Source organism: Ictidomys tridecemlineatus, chromosome 9 (assembly GCF_052094955.1).
Source record: "Ictidomys tridecemlineatus isolate mIctTri1 chromosome 9, mIctTri1.hap1, whole genome shotgun sequence".
In the NCBI taxonomy this organism is placed as follows: Eukaryota; Metazoa; Chordata; class Mammalia; order Rodentia; family Sciuridae; genus Ictidomys; species Ictidomys tridecemlineatus.
Genome location: NC_135485.1, coordinates 146,665,475 through 146,682,794, shown reverse-complemented (window position 1 = coordinate 146,682,794; position 17,320 = coordinate 146,665,475). Strand labels below are relative to the sequence as shown.

The 17,320-nt window shown below is 42.7% G+C and overlaps 1 protein-coding gene across 4 annotated transcripts in view; it reads right to left on the bottom strand.

The window, feature by feature from the left end:
* Positions 1 to 183: 183 nt before the first annotated feature.
* Bbs7 (Bardet-Biedl syndrome 7) overlaps positions 184 to 17,320 on the bottom strand; it is a 38,056-nt gene continuing 20,919 nt past the window's right edge. For all 4 annotated transcript variants that reach the window (XM_078022163.1, XM_078022160.1, XM_078022164.1 and 1 more), the window contains 9 exons: positions 15,725 to 15,917; positions 14,500 to 14,574; positions 12,600 to 12,665; positions 8,495 to 8,634; positions 6,590 to 6,754; positions 3,961 to 4,070; positions 3,756 to 3,859; positions 3,518 to 3,641; positions 184 to 1,433 (listed from right to left, as the gene is read on the bottom strand). In XM_078022163.1, the coding sequence (XP_077878289.1) occupies positions 1,300 to 1,433; positions 3,518 to 3,641; positions 3,756 to 3,859; positions 3,961 to 4,070; positions 6,590 to 6,754; positions 8,495 to 8,634; positions 12,600 to 12,665; positions 14,500 to 14,574; positions 15,725 to 15,917 (1,111 nt within the window). In that variant the 3' untranslated portion in view covers positions 184 to 1,299. The remainder of the gene's footprint in view (positions 1,434 to 3,517; positions 3,642 to 3,755; positions 3,860 to 3,960; positions 4,071 to 6,589; positions 6,755 to 8,494; positions 8,635 to 12,599; positions 12,666 to 14,499; positions 14,575 to 15,724; positions 15,918 to 17,320) is intronic.

Sequence of the window (17,320 nt, the reverse complement as noted above, 5' to 3'; positions counted from 1 at the left end):
ATGTGATTATATATTTCATTTAGGAATTAAGGCTGTTCGAATACACTAAAAACAGGAACTGGGGATGTGGCTCATTTGTACAGACCATGTAAAAGGCCCTGGATTCATTAAATCCCCAATGCCATCCCCTCACCCCCACAATAAAGACAGTATGACCTTATTAGAATAAAACTCAACTACAAGTGCCTTTAACAAATTTTACATTTAATATTCAAGACTGGCACATAATATGACATATAATTAAGAATCACTGTTTTATGGAAATTTCATGAGTCTACCGTTCTTGAAAATATAAAATAGCTTATTTCCCAGTATCTTTATGCCATTTTAAAACCTTTAAATACAGTATTCCCCACCAAATGAATAAGAACTAATGAACCAAACTATGTAGCTTGAAAATGCTATTTTCCTTCATATATAATGAAGTTAGTGGATTTGAATGCAAGAAAACTGTAGAAATCGTCACTCTTCAGGTGCACACTTGGAGAGCTGGACTGGGGAGAGCGCAGCCAGTTATGATCCCTCCATCCTGAGCCCCTCTTACTTCCCTGGTCTCCACTGACAGCAGTGAGCCAAGTGAAGCACTTCACCAACTGCAGCAGGGTCACAAAATGTCCCCAAGCAACAAAGAAATCAGCGGCAAATCAATTCCAACTCCCAGAAAAAAAAAAATCACTGGTAGGTTATTTCCACTGGTTGATGACACACAGGAATCAGGACACAAACCAGGTGCAGAACCAGCTTAACACCATGTAACTTCATTGAGAGGTTTGCAAATAAATAAAAGAATTGCGAAGATCAAACCAGGTAAGATACAAAAATAAAAAAAAAATTCTGAAATCTGTAGTTTACAAATCTACTTTATTTATTTCTTTAATTTGGTGGTACTAGGATTTGAGCCCAAGGGCTTTCTACCACTGAACTACATCCCCAACCCTTTTTTAAAAAAAGGTCTTGCCAGGTTGCTGGGGTTGGCCTCAAACTTTTGAACCTCCTGCCTCAGCCTCCCGAATAGCTGGGATTAGAGTTGTGCACCACCATACCTGCTTCCAAATACAAATTTCTCAATTTAAAAATTAAAACATCTACTTGCCCCAAATTCATTAATATCCCTCATAATCATTCTACTTGTGTTTTAAAAATAAGACTTTATTTTAAAACAGTTCCATTTTTCAAAAGAAACAGAAGCTTAAAGTCAATGTATCTCAAATATATTTAGTTATTACAAGCTGGCTTGTAACTTGGCTTTAACATTTTGTTTAAAAGACCACTTCTTTGGGACTTTGCCCTGTTTATCTTTCATGCAGCATCAAAGAAAGCAATCAATGCATTTTGATCATAACTGTCCAGAATCTGCAACAGGAGAGGTACTTTGGTTTTCACATTGGTGCCTTTGAACTTAAACTTATCTATGAAAAGATCGGTGATCATACCTGTAAAAAAAAAAATGTTTTAATATTGATTCATTCTTTCAAGAACAATGTATTTAATGAAAGTAATTGCCTGATAATCATTTCTGAAATTCCATCATTTAACATACATAAACCTAAAAAGGTTGATGCTTTAAACATTATTTTGTGGTGATTTTATAGCAAGTGTCCAGATATACATAGTAAGCTAATAACCTTCTTAATTGGTTTTGAGCTATTAATTCAGTTCAATCAATTGCTGACCATCTTTGAAATGCTATTGGCATAGATAACATCAGAAGTGATTATTTTTCCCACCCAGCAGATTCTATTCTTAGCAGCCTTATCTGAATTAAAATACTGTACCTACATGCTGACCTCCAGGCCAAGAGTCTTGGGTTCAAAGATCTGGAAAAATTATCTCACCTTTTAATTTTTAAAGATATAAAATAGGAATAATTCATGCTACCAATCCTTTATCCAAAACCCTGATGTATTTCAGAATTTTTCACACTTAAGGAATATCCTTAATGGGCTAAATGGAATTAATCCAAGGGGCCTTAGTGGCAACAACTCACAATATGATACTACTTCTGCCAAATAACACATGGATGAATATTTACACTAAGAACAGTAAGATCAGAAATAAAGTCATATCCATTTAAATCAGGTTTTGTCATTAACTTATTCAGATTAAGTGAGATTTATTGTCAAACAATTTATGCAAAAAGACTTTGGTTTTAATTTCTAGATTTTGAAGTCACTGATAAGAGATGGTAGATCTGTACTAATAACATACGTTATCTTAAGGATAAAAGAGATCCTGTGCCTACCCTGTACGAAACATTAAAATATTTTATATTAAGTAGGTGTGCTGGTGGACACCTGTATTCCCAGTGATTAAGGAGGCTGAGGCAGGAGGATCCCAAGTTTGAGGGCAGCCTCAGTAACTTAGTAAGACCCTGTCTCAAAAATTTTTTTTCTCATGTATACACACATATATATACTTGTATATACACGTGTATATATAACTGTCTGTGAGAAAGTCTCTGGCACATCATCAATTCAGGCAAGGCAGGCTCCGGGATCAACATGGGCTGGAATCAGCTGGCTCTCCAGTGACTGCGGAGACTCAACACAGCACAGAAGCATGCATTTGGGGTGAAGAGGTTCCACAGTAGGCTATGCCACTAACTGGGAATGAGACAACAAACCCTTCAGTCTCAAAGTAAGAAAAGCGGCCGAGCACTGGGTAAAGGCCCACCCCACATCGCTGCTGGGCTCAGGGACCGCACCCTCCCTCCCTCCCTCCCTGCCCCTCTCCTCCACCTGCTCTTCCTTCTTTCAGTAGATCTGTGAAACAACCAGTTTCTCACCACCAAAGAAAAATAAGCTTAAACTGTAAACTGACACAGATATAAATGTCCCTTACTCAATTTTGCCTAAAAATAATAAAAGCTGCATTTAAAAATATTTTATAGTAGCAGTAAAACCTGGCAGTATTTGTGAGAAGAATCTATCATGCTGTGCTCCATGAGTTAGGTTCATTTTACACCATGGTCCTTCATCACAGTATAATTTCACTTAAGAATTTTTACTAGGATTTTTCAAGTAAAAATACGATTTAAAACTAGCTGACAAGATACAGAAGTGTTCTGTGCAATGCTGCTGTCACTGGCGAAGGGCCTCTATCATCTTTCGCCTGTTCTTCCCACCTGGCAAATGGCCAGTGGCAAAGAAACCTGGCCAGGTATTCTAGAAGAGGGCACTAACTCTACTGGCCAGGTATTCTAGAAGAGGGCACTAACTGTACCAGCCAGGTATTCTAGAAGAGGGCACTAACTGTACTGGCCAGGTATTCTAGAAGAGGGCACTAACTGTCCGGCCAGGTATTGGCCAGGTATTCTAGAAGAGGGCACTAACTGTACACAGCCAGGTATTGGCCAGGTATTCTGGAAGAGGGCACTAACCGTACCGGCCAGGTATTGGCCAGGTATTCTAGAAGAGGGCACTAATTGTACCGGCCAGGTATTGGCCAGGTATTCTAGAAGAGAGCACTAACTGTACCAGCCAGGTATAGACCAGGTATTCTAGAAGAGGGCACTAACCGTAGAGCCTTTCGAGGTGTGCAGGCTGCTTCTTGTATTCTTCCTGTAGGTGGTCAGCTTCCTCTAGGATACAGCGGTACTCTGGTATCAGGAAGTTTGTGTTTCCTTCATGAACTTGCAATTCCTTATTTAAAATCAAAAACAGAAGCACCTTGGTGTTCAAATTCAGCCAACAGGACACTGAAGTGTTTCTGACTCCAGAAATCCTACTTTTAAAACAGTGGCACAACACACGTACCTTCAGAGCATCGATCAGCTGCACCTTCTTGGCCAGGAGGAGCTGGTATTCCAGCTTTGGGTGGATCAGCATTAAAGTGTGTCTGACGGATACTTCATTTATCTCTGCAAGAAGTTGCCAGGCACAATCAGGTAAGTTATTTTCATCAGAAACATTATCATTGTAAGACAACTACACAAAATCAGAAAGATTTTTTTTTTTTTACCGTATGATATGTTGAGGTTAATTTTCCTTTTTGTAGCTTCTTTAGAAAGCACATCTTTTAGGATGGATATTGTAGAAATGTTGTCAGATTTAAAAACTCCTTCTCCTTTTCTATAAAATTAATACATTTTTAAAAGACAAGCTGTAGAAGAGGGCTGGGGACGTAGCTCAGGGGTGGGGTGCTGCCTTAGTATGTGCAATCACCAGTACCACAAAAAAAGAAAGAAGAAAGCTGCACACGGGAATAGCTTTGTCAATACACATCCACACACATCCCGTGACTAGTAGTTAACTGTTTACATTCTATCTGATTTTAGGTGTCTTGACAGTGTTAATATAAAGCATACCCACACATGGAATCATGCTCTCTCTGTTGAGTCAGCTCTGAACACACTCATAAAGCTAAGCATGCTGGACATACGCCTCTTTAAGATACAATGTATCTAAGCACTTCATTTAAAACTACTTTTGTTCTGTGTCATCAGCACTTCCAACAGCTGCCTCATATATAAAATGCACTTAGAATCGCCTACTTACATACACAGGCAACTGTTTTCTTTGATGTAATCACACAAATGACAACATGACTATATGCTTCATCCTTAAAAGAAATCTGACATCAAACCTGCAAGAGTCACTCTGCTGTTTACCCAGGCCCGGCATCCACCGCCCTGCTCGCCACGGGACCCTCAGTTTCCTCTCAGAAACTTGTGCCGTCTCTTGCCCCCTCCACACAATTTCAGTGGCTCTGCCTCCATCTGCTTCTGAGGTGCCAGGAGGAAGCACCTGGCAACACGGCCCACGCCCCACCAAAGGGTTCAAGACTGTACGACGACACTCCAGCCCGGGAGTGTGGTCACTGGCACTGGTGGGAGGCAGTGGCCAAGCAGACTGAAGGATGGACAAGGGTCACATCTTGATGGCATCACCTAAGCCACGGGTCAAGCTGTGCCCAAGACAGTTACTGGAGACTTTTGCATTTGGTCCCTCACTGTGATGACCAGAGCTTGCTAATGAATACATGCCATCTTTCACATATCTCATGAGGTCTCCTCCTCTGGCCTTCGTCCACATAGATCATCCGTACAGACTACTTGTAGGCAAATGCAATTTGTTTTTTCCAGAAAGATGAACAATACACCTTTACATTCTGATCCCAACTGTGCTATAGAAATCACAGGCACTCCCACCTGTCTCCCAGCCCAACAGGGGATGAATGTAAATCCCCAGTGCCAGGCACCGAGGAGCGACTTACGTGCTTTATCCTCTTAACTGTCATGCAATTCTATAAGGTAAGTGCTACTATTTCCATTCCCAGAAGAGAAAACTGAAACTCAGAGGGTTAATACAACAGATGAATATAGAAGCTGAACCTCATTATGCCTGCCTCCAAATCTTCTACACTACCTCCAAATACAGGCATCTTATTCAGGAACTTGAAAAACATTTATTAAGCACCTACTGTATCCAAAGCCACATGTTAGGTGCTGGGAGGCTATTAACAGAGATAATTAAAAATACCCCTGAGGATATTGTGGAACTTAGACAAGCTTACACAAAAAATACACTTCAGTTAAACAACAATACATCTTAAAGACAGGTAAGAATAAAATACTGGGGCGGGGGAGACCCTGTCCAGCATGCACTAGGCCTGGGGTCCAATTCCCAGTATCACAAAGAAAAAAAAATGCTATGGAAACAGAAAATAATCAAGGAAGTCCTCAGAAAAGTAGCTGTTGGACTGAGCCTCGAGGGTAGAGGGAGTCGGACTGTTGAGGAACGAATGTCAAACAGAGAAGGGTAGAGAGCCAAGGCAGCCCGCTCATCAGGATCCTGCATGTGTATGGGGTGAGCAGCGAGGCCACCTCCACAGGGTGGACTAGAAAGGCTGGTTCCCAGGAGAAGGGCCAGGCAGTGGTGGGGACCCCGCTCTTCAGGGCAGGGAAGAGAGAGCCCTGGCCCCCAGCCCACGAAGTGAGACCCACAAAAACGAGTGGAAGAGTGGGCACGTGAAGACTCTGGGATCAAAGGGCAGACAGGCTGGCTTCGCCCGAGAAACAGGCACACTCAGAGGCAGGAGGGGAGGCCGGAGTCCAGCCCCCCCAGTGTAGAGAAGGGTGGGGAGAAGCCCCGGAAGGGACAGGGCACAGCTGCGGCAGAGGAGCCACGAGGGCAGCAGCCCAGCAGGCCACAGCTGGCGGCCCAAAGCCAAGGCCTTTTCTGTTCCCATGGAATGAAATCCAGCTGGAATGGGATGGGAAGGACCGTTTGGCCACATCCTCCTGTGGGTGACCACAGCACACCTTCTTTCTTCATCCAAGTTCTCCGTGTGCGATCTAAAAATATCCCTGCAGGTTTCTTGTGGACATTCTGTCATCATTACTACTCCTCCTCCGAAAGAGCCTTTTAAACTATTTCTAAATGATGCTTGTTCCTGTTGGGAATTTAGAAAAGGTATTGATCTGTGCATACCCTTCTTTCCTAATCACTCTCCCAACCTCACTGACCCTATTTGCTGTCCAATAGAGTCACTTCAACGCGCATGTTTCTGATCCTGTGACTTGTAAATTACTCCTGCCTTAAAAAATAGAAACCGGACACGGCCTATGACCCCAGCAGGTGTGACGCACCTGTAGACACTCTCCAGCTGGGTGTCCAGGAAGGTGTTCTGGAAGTGAAAGGTCACGCACTCTCCTGCTGGGGGCTTCTCCGGAACCTCAGGCAGGCAGAACACCACCCAGGAGTGGACCTCAGCGAAGCTGAACTGGCCTGTCAGCGTCAGGGTATTCATGGGTCTGCAAGGTAAATGCACACAGGAGTGGCATGTCACAGCCTCACAGGCACAGGCCCAGCAGGGCCTCCAACTGTACCCCAACAAGTACCTTGAAAACACAGGTCTTCTTAACATCACACGTTACACAGACATACATTTGGATTTTAGGTCTATACCTGAACCTGTGCTGATGTTTTAATATTCAGTCAGGACATGCAAATAGCCCTTTCATTACACTAAGCTTCACCAAAAAAAAAAAAAAAAAAAAAAAAAGTCTACCAGGTCAATCTCACTATTAAAAAGTTCATCTAGTGTTTCTACTATATATATAAACTGAAGACACATCTGAATCTCCCTAGGGAAAGAATCAGCCTACTATGAAGGAAGGAACTGGGCTTTCAAGTAAGACAGGCAGGGTGGGAAAGCCAGGTCTCCCTGTGTGCCACCAGGCAAGTTAGAGAACGACGCCTTCGGCCTTACAGGGATGTGGGAACATTTCCTATCATGCAACAGCACAAAAAAGTAACAAGGGTCTGAAAATTAATCACAAAGCTTAAAATAAGCCAAGTGGGAAACCACAAAGGGTGAGAAAACACAGAGCATATGGAAGGAAAAGTTCAGAAGGAACTTCACAGGATGCAGAACTAAGGAAAGGAAGAGCCAGCCAGATCTTTAAGATCATCCAAACCAGTTCTCTCGTTTGCAGATGAAAAGTCTGAAATCTAGAGAAATTCTCTTTCTGAAGCCACATGGGGACACACTGTGATCCAAGTCTCTGTCCCAGTTTGCTCTTCCTTCTAGCATACCCTGCTGCCCCCACTCGAGTTGACCTCAACTTCAAGCAGGAAGATGTCCCCAAACATCTATTTTCTTTGTTTCCCACAAGCCTTCCTTAAGAAATTTCCTTCTTATTTTATTTAAATCACTTTTTAAGTTAGAAGCTGCAATAGAAATAACTTGGAATTTGGCCTCAAATCTCAGCTCTTGCTCTTCATCAGAAGCTACAGACTTTTCCAGGCCTCCATCTCTCATCTGTAAAGTGGAGACCCGGTGCTATAAGGTAAGTGACAAGACATAAGCACACATAGACTACACGGCACTGAGAAAGCCTTCGGTGACTGTCCATTCAAGATCAAGTTCTGTCCATTCTTCTCTGTCATTCAAGATCAAGTTCTCCTGTCCTGAAAATCTACTCACAGGAAGGTGCTCTCCCTGGAAATCAGAAACAATGGGCACCATGCTCTCTGCTGTCTCTACCTGTATTCCCTGAAGCCAAGAGAAGGAAATGCAATGTGTGAGGCTAAGCAGCAGCGCCCTGCTCACACAGAGCCGCTAAATGGGATGTGTTTACAGTAGGTGTTTGAGAGAACTGTTACCCTAGTCATCTTAGGTTGGCAGGAAAGGGGTGGACAAGAAAATTCAATTCAAACAGCTTCGAAAATAAGAGCAAAAATCTTATGTTTATTAGGAATATTAAACCCATGCCTAACTATTAAACCACAAGTTAATTTTTAAATGGAGAAAAAGCTACCAGAATATACACTACAGGAACAAAATAGGGCTGGGTTGTGGCTTAGTGGTAGAGTGCTCGTGTTTCATGTGTGAGCCCTGGGTTCAGTCCTCAGCACTACATAAAAATAAATAAAATAAAGGTATTCTGTCCATCTGCAACTTAAAAATAGATTACGAAAAAAGAAAGAAAAAGCAAATTGATCTGAGCAGCGTAAGTAACTGAAAAGCCGGCTGCCCCTCCTCTGCCCACCTGCTGTGGTCAATGCAGTGCGTCCTCTGATGGAGAGAGAGGGGCTTGATGTGGTACTGGCGCACCTGGCAGGTTTTGGGCTGGATTCTTGGAGTCACATAGGCTTGAAGTGTGCCATACTGGCCTTCGATGGAGCGGATCTGAGGCCCCGCAAGAGAGGAAAGAAAAAGCCACCATGAGCAGCATGACAACCTCTGTTACGTTCACCAAGTTATCAGGTTGCCTAACTCCTCTGACATTTTACTAGGCCATGACTTTCTTCCCCACGACAGGGCAGTAGAATAAAACCAACCCTGGCAGTCGGGGCAAAGTCGACCTGTGGGTTTGCCCACCACACACTCCAGCTGGCCTGTCCACTCTTCCCAGCCCTTCACCACTCCAGGACAAGACCCACACTCCCACATACAATTCTGTTGTATCTAAAAAGAGGTGTGAGCATGTTCTACAAGGTTCATAAGAAAAGTACTTAAAATCTAGACATTTTTGTTGAACAGATCAATGAGTTTTCAAAATAACTATAACTCACGGGACACAACACTTTCTCAGGAATGGGGATTATACCATACTGTTGCTGTTACAAAATCTTACTGACAGAAAGAAATCTTCCCAAAAGCCTAATTCTTGATTGTCTCTAAAAGCAGAGAAATACATATTAAACTAGCACTTGAATGAAATTCTCTCAGGCCATTGTGAACATGTTTCCCAGATGCCCCAAGAACTCAGAACTCCTAACATAAAATGACTCCCTAAGTTGTAAGGCCTGCCTGAAGAGGGGTGCTGAGGCTGACGGCTCCTGGCTCCTGCCTATTGAGAGCCACAGCCAAAGGGGCCCCAGGAAACTTCCAGCTCTCAGCAAACTTCCAGCTGCCGGCTGATGACTGGCACACAGCGGCCCCAGCAACATCTAGCTGATTGGCTCCTCTGCGGTGATGCTCTTTGGGCTGTTTCCCTGCCCTTTCAGACCACAGAGCTGCTCATTGGGGGACTTCTTTGGCTCCGCCCACACGACCCAGCCAATCGGCCTCAAGAGCAGGAGGATATTGGGAGGTGGGGAGGCTTGTGTTGGTGTGAGAGGCTTGTGGGAAGCTGGTGGTGGTAGTTGGGCTCTGAGGGTTTTTTCCTGAGGAGCTGTTTTGTTTGGCGTGTGTAGTTCTAAAAATAAAGTTAGTTTCTTTTGACAAGTGGCTCCTGAATTGTGTCCAGCCAGACTGCGGCACCTGCCCCAGCTTCCCGTCCCGACTCAGGGCAGACCACAGGTCTTGCTGGTCCTGCAAGGTAATTCTCTAATCTAACAACTGACGTTTATCTCATGCTTTTTGTAGCATGTGAAAAAAAATAAACAAATGTTTTGCCTAAGTGAGAAAGATAAATGAAGTCTAAAGTAAGATGTTTTTTGCAAATGGGCACAGATAAAAGATAAAAAGGATAAGAAAGACAATGAGTAAATTTTCAGAAAGAAAACAGGCCTTATAAATCCAATTTGGGGTTTACTTTTAAAGGGTAAGTTTCCAGCAGCAGCACAACTTTCTCCTTAATAAAATGAACTTTAATAATAAATATAACAATTTTATATGAGAATTGTATTTTTAATAATGACTGTAACAAACAATTCTCCCCACCCTTCCTTCCCCTACAGTGCGCTCCCCCTCTCCCACCTTGCCTAATGCGGGCCCTCCAGGGGTGTCTCTTTTTGGATCTTCTCCCGTAGCATTATAGTTAAGATACACCCAGACACAAAGGGACTAAGTGCTTCTTGCTCAGACAGCTGAGGCAGGACTTCCAGCCGCCACGCAACCCACCATCAACACGGAGCACTCCCCTCAGTTCCACCTCGCTCCTCTCTAAGCCAGGCTGCAGCTAAGCACACAGTCATCTGGGTGCTCTAAAAGATCCTCCCGAGGAGCCCTATCACTTGTTTTCAAAATGGCTATGAAAATGTATATGTCCACCAACCATGACTGATCATGACCTTTTACTCATCCCTGTCACCTAGAGATATGTTTTTGATATTTTAATACTTTTTACCTGTTAGAGGAGCAGAAGCCACATTTTTACTATGTTGGTTTAATTTCCCAATAACGCAGCAGAACTCTTTTGTTAGCTCTTTTGCTTCTCTCTTTTGAGAACTGCCCATCTTTACTCCTTGCCTATTTTCTTTATTCAGTGATCTTCTCTAGTAACACAGATTGCTTTTATTTTCATTAATGATTACCTGGTGTCTGGAAGACAGTTTTCTTCTTTAAGTACTTAACTCATCTTAATTTGTCACACGGCAAAAGATACAAATTCACCAGGAGCTGCGGGTGTAGCTCAGTGGTGGAGCATTTGCCCAGCTTGGACAAGGCCCTGAGTTCAATCCCCAGCATCACAAAAAAAAAAAAAGAAAAATAACCCCCAAATCCACATACTTTTCTTTCAGATGAATGCCAGTTAAGCCAATACCAATTTTTAAATAGAAATGGCAATCTGATTTTTCCCTAAATAGAGATGTCACACATTAAGTTCCCGCAAATGTGTGCAGGCTCTCTTTCTAGACCCTTGTCTGCTACAGAGCTTGTTTGTCTACACTGGGAGGCGCTATGCTCTGCCCAGCATCCCCACCCCACCCTGGCCAGCGCCCTAGAGGCAGTGCTCTCCCCAGTGCCCAGGGGTCTGGAAGGAGCAGGACACAGCCCCTTGGCACTCCCGTAGCTGGGGGATGGGCAGGCTCCTTGCGGCCCAGCTGCTTGGTCAACGTTCACGTTTCCTCTCTTGCTGAGGCACATTCCACCTACTTTTCTTCTGATAATTTTCTTGGCTCTTTTCAGGCATTTATTTTTTCCTCTGAACTTTAAAATTATTGTGTCCAATTGTATAAAAGAATATAGTTTTAGAAAATTTTTCAGATCGGCTTTCAAATTTACTGGTGCAGCCTTGCTTAATGACATACAATAATAGGAGCATAATATGATCACTTATACAATATGCTTGAGTAAAATCTTCTAGAAATAAGTTTATCCTAGTTTTCAGTTTTTCTTTTTTTTTACATTTATTTTTTAGTTGTATGTGGACATAATACCTTTATTTTATTTTTATGTGGTGCTGAGGATCAAACCCAGTGCCTCACACATGCTAGGTGAGTGCTGTCCCTCTGAGCCACAGCCAATTATGTATAAAAGGATACTTACAAAGATTAAAAAGAATTGTTCAGGGAAAAAATTACATTTAACTCAAATTTTCTTAAGCAGATGTGAAAAAAGTATGGTACAACAGCATCTCTCTTGAAAAAGCATATTTCAAGTTTCAAAATATTAGCAACACCAGGGGGAAAAATAACAGTCCTTCAATTTTAGATCATAGGTGTATCAAAACTAAAAAATTTTGAAACCTCCCAACACAAAAGAACTAATATAAGTTTGTCTGCTATGCTCAATATTTAATCACAAAGATGGCTGTTTCTAAGTTGCTAAGGAAAACCTGTACAAGTGTTTTCTAAAATAGATGATACTAAGATGAAATCGCTGGAATGCAACGGGTAAAACTTAGACAACAAGAAAATATCAGGGAAATGCTCATGAATCAGATTCATTTAGACCACGACTGGATCACAAAAATCAGTGGAATCTGAACACTAAGTGATAATATTAAGAAACTTATTTAAAAATTGCTGATAGTATTTTTGTTGTTAAAAAAGTATTCATCTTTTAGACATATATACAAAGTATTCACAGGGGAAACTGCCAGTGTCCTGCATTTGCTTCCAAGTGACCTGTGGTGGCCAGTGACAGGACTGTCACGAAGCTGGTGATAAAGATGTGGATCCTTACTTTTACATACTCTGAGACTTTCCACAAGGGAAATCAGAAAAAAAATCCCATTTACCAGGAACTTTACGATCAATAACTTTACAACTGGTAACTGAAGGGTGCTGAAGCAGGGAGAAGTTCAACCCACAGGAATGACCTTAGGCGCGGATGTGCCAAGGGGAAGGTGACCTCAGGCGCAGATGTGCCAAGGGGAAGGTGACCTCAGGCGCAGATGTGCCAAGGGGAAGGTGACCTCAGGCGCAGATGTGCCAAGGAGAAGCCGCTTAAACCCGAGTAAAGGCAACATTGGACACTTTTACCTTCAGTTCCAGCCGTGTGGTATTTGCTTGGCAGCGGTAAGTGGCGAGAAGAAAGTTGTCATTTGACTGGAAAGAATCCAAAGTTGGGGAAAATGATGAATTCAGGCTTTTGTTTTTAATACATATTTGTAGTTATAGTTGACACACCACCTTTATTTATTTATTTATATGTGGTGCTGAGGATCGAACCCAGGGCCTCAATCGTGCTAGGCCAGTGCTCTACTGCTGAGCCACAACCCCAGCCCCATGAATTCAGCTTTTTAACCACAGAAACATCATCAATAAAAATGTTTACCATCCATAAAGAAACAGGCACTAAGGGGTTAGGGAAATTTTCCAAAACTAGTCAGGGATGAAATGAATTCAAATTTTTCTAAGACCCTAAGGCTCATGCTCCTTCTACTTTGAGCCTACAATGAAACCTGTAAACATCAAGAGTTCATTCTAAAAATCCAACAATGCAAATGTCAAACATTTACTTTAAAAAGCCATGTGGACCAATGCCTTTGATTTTCACAAATACTTGCAGTGAAAAGAGAAAAATATTGTCTCTGTGATTCCAGCAAACAACGCAGTACCTGACGTACATGTTTGCTGAATTAAACTGAAATGGTTTCTTCAAATATTGTAATTACTTGAAATTAAACAATTAAAAATAGAAAAAGATACCTAGGTGCATAAATTGCAACAACAAAACAATATGAAATATTTTACACACAATTTTCATTTACTGCTATTTTCCTATTTTTAACAAATAATATATTAATATTATATAATAATATATAATAAAGAAAACTCTTTTCATTTTAAATCATTTCAACTCAGTGAACAGAAAGGACAGATCTATTTAAAAATAAATACACCAAATATTAAAAACAAATGTCATTATGTGCTGAAGTAGTTATGGATAAAATAATGCAGATTAAAGAGATAAACTGTCTGGGACTAGGTTCAGGAGGGGGTGGGGTGGGGCACATGCTTGGATAGGTAATGAGTGTGGAGAGGAATGTTAGCTTCTCCTATTTTTATGTTTCAAGTCTCCAAATAAATTTTCTAAGAAGCTATAACCTTCTTATGGAACATGAAGGAAGATTCTAAAATATTTCCTTCAAATAGCTATGAGATTTTTTCTTTGCCCATTCTTTGATTCCTCCCTTTCAAAACATACCCACTGCTACCCTAGTGCTGCTTGGGCTGGCCTTCCCCACAACCCCTCCAGGCCTCTTCCCCTGGCCTCCCTCAGGACACAGCTGGTGGAGACTTCTCAGCCAGCACTAGGCAGCAGAAAGTGGTATCTGCAGGTCAAAGCTCTGTGACCTTTCACGGGCTCTCTGTGCGGCATGTGTTCATTGAATGACTGCTGGATGAAAAAGCGGGGCGGCCAGGAAGCTCAGGGAGAGGAAGACAGTGCCCCAGCACAGGATGTGTGCACCCACAGCAATTAAGACATCTTAAGAACTTCAATTCAACAGAAATTATGTGCATGGGGGTGGTGGCGGCTGGTGAGATGAGCTGGAGGCATAAGAGTTTCCTATACCACACTGAGGAAGGGGGAATCTAGATCCACATCCACCAAGAAACAAGGTCCTTAAAAGGTTTTGGGAAAGGGAAGGTGCAGTCAGGTTGATGCTGGAGGAAGGCTCCCGGTGGCAGCCACAGCATCTGCAGTGGGAGGCAGAGAAGAGGAGCAGGAGGCCAAGAGCTGCAGTGCCAGGGACAAGACTGACGGCCAGCAGCTGGGGACCCCTGGCCTCTGGAGCCTGGAGCTGGGGACGCGTATCTGTGGAGTGTTAGGAGCCTGCCCAGCAGCTGCAGAGGAGGCGACAACTACCACCTGGCCTTGGACCTGGTCAGAGGCAGGGAACATCAGAAAGTGCAGAAGGGCTAGCAGGTCACTCACCTCGGAGTCGCAGCTGCTGAAGCTGACAACTGCAGAGTTCTTATCCACGTCAAGCAGATCTATGGGGACATCGCTCTGTGGTGAACATGTAAAAGAATGGCTCAGAGGGAAAATATACAAACAGTACACAGAACATCTTTTCTCTGAGGGTCGCCTGTGTCCTAGATTATGTTCATCTCTAAATGTGAGAGTATAAATTCTCTTAATTCACACTTGATCACATACAGCTCTGGAAAATATTTAATGAAGAATAAATGTCATTTCACAATCACCTGTGTTTTTCTGATTTGGATTATCAGAATCACAAAATATCAACTCTTACCATCCCCTCAAATGCATGATCTTCTATTTTCATCAGTGCTAAAAATGTTACCATGGCTATAAGTAACCACAGGGGCATCTGATTACACTGGCTCATTTTTATCCATTGTAGCTTCACCTGTTACACAAGACGAAGGTAAGCTATGGTCTCCCTGAAGCAGTTGCTAAGAGAAGGGCTGGGGTCATATGACGGTGCTCCTGAGGCTGAGTGTAGCAACTCGAGAGCAGCCTGGCTGAGGAGTTTTCTGTCTGTGAGATTTATTAAGAATCGACCCCTTCCCAAATCTTCCTAAACCTTGTCTTCTTGCTCCAATTTATTATTTTCTCATCTTTTTATGGGTTTTCCATCTTATTCTTATTTTCCATTCATCCTACTAGTATATTTTTCTACTTCCTGAGTATCTTCCAACTTAAAAGTAAATAAAACTATTAAACAATTGAACAGAGCTATTATCCCTAAATCTCACCTTTGAGATTACCTGTCTTGCCTACTGACCTACCTAGAAACCACTGAGCTAATGAGTAAGCTGTACTATAAATTATCATTTTAGTACTTGGAGATTTTTAAAAGGGTATAACAAGAGCATTAAATACTAGAGTTTTCTAGGTCACATCTCTGTTGAGATTCTCCCAGAGTATAGTAAAAGAAGAAAATCCTTATTATTCTATCACTTCTTGAAACTGAAGTTCACCCATCTTTTGTTTATTAAGTTTAGGATAACTCAAAAGTAAAGATAACTTCAAATAACCTACGAGCAAACTGATTACCTCATGGAAAATTAAGAAGCCATAAACATTTAAAATTACCATTTGAAACTAAATGTGCTCAATAATAATAAGTGCATACGACTGGAGTACAAAACAGATCCAGTCATAAAACCAAGAACCCAGCCATGCTGCGGACCTGTATTAAGACGTTGTCTATTGCGGTCTGCACCTCTAGGATGAGGCTGTAGCTGGCATCATCTTTATTTAATGTGAACTTGTCATTTATGCTAAATGGAGGTGCTGCTGATTTTGCCTTGCTTGACTGAGAAGACTGCTGATAGTTCTCTCTTTCCTGTAGCACCTTATACTGCAGATGTTCCAGCTCATTCCTAGAAAAAAGGACATACAACTTTGTCATCTTTAAACATCTGAAGTCCTTAGAAATGCATGAAATTTTCGAGACATTTACTTCTGTAAAATGGGGTTTTCACTGGTTGGGCTAGAACTATACCATCGGTAGGAATAAAATTTTAGTTTCTCTGACTGACCAATTGATTCCACATCATTTATTCCTAACCCCCAAATTAAAGCATCTACTCAGTTCCATACCAGAAACATGAATAAAGAGTTGTGAGTACCCAGGTAGGTTACAACCAGTCAACTCCAGCTCAGGAGTATGGCTACAGCTACATCTAGGACTAGGCAGAAGAAAAAGGAATATGGCAGGAAAATGTTCTGGACTTAATAACAAGAAACGCCAGCCAAATGCACCTCCGGTGTGATTAGGGCAGGAAGACAAAATACAGAGCAGCTGCTGAGTATTCACATTTTGGTGACCACAGGGATGATCTTGGGCTAGTGGCCCAGCATCAGCTCTACCAAACAGTAGAGCAGGTCCCGCTGAGACTGACGGGCACGGGCACTGCCTAGGGAAAGGCCACATGCAGATGGAGTCAACAGTGATGGGCAGATCAACCTGGTTTAGGGCGAAAGGATCGTGGAGAAGTGTGGAAAGGATGTGTGCGGTGAACGGAGGAAAAGATGCATTCACCCAGGAAGTATTTACTCTGCATATCACATATTTACCTCTCTGTACCTAGTAGTGCTCCAGGTGCTGAATGAACCAAATATAAGCCTGGCACCTGGAGCTTACATCCCAGAGGAGTAGGAAAAAGCAAGATTCGACTATAAATAAAAGTACTGTGCTGAGGATGCAAGGCAGTCACTGAACCCAGCACTCCCGCTGCATGAACTTGGCATTCTGCATGAACATGGCAGGCAGGTCAGTCTGTGTGAACATACGAGGCGGCTCTCCTGGTGGCCCTGGGGACTGGCCTGTGCTGTTGGAATTTGGGGCCTTCCTGCCTTAGAAGCTCCTGTAGCCTCTGATCTTCACCAAAATACAGATCAGGCCTCCCTCCCCTGGAGGTGGCTGAAATTCAATGACTGGCCACTTCCCACTTCCTCACCGTGGGAAGCAGCCTCCTGCAGTCTGCGGTTCCTTCTTACAGAAGCGTTGAAGTGAGCAGGCCATGAGAGCAAACCCTGTACCTACAGGAGGCAGCATTCAGTTCCAGTAAGAAAACTCATGAGCCAAAGTTATGTGCACAGCAACAGTGAACGTTGGAGATAAAGAGAAATGGAGAAAACAACACGCTTATTTGGGTTTCTTTCTGATGTCTGTTGGGCGGTGAGGTAGGCAAAACACTGCAGCCACCATTTCTGACAGATGGGAACACGTAGTTCTCTATCCAAGAGTCAGTATGGGATCATGCACTGAAAAGGTGGAGCT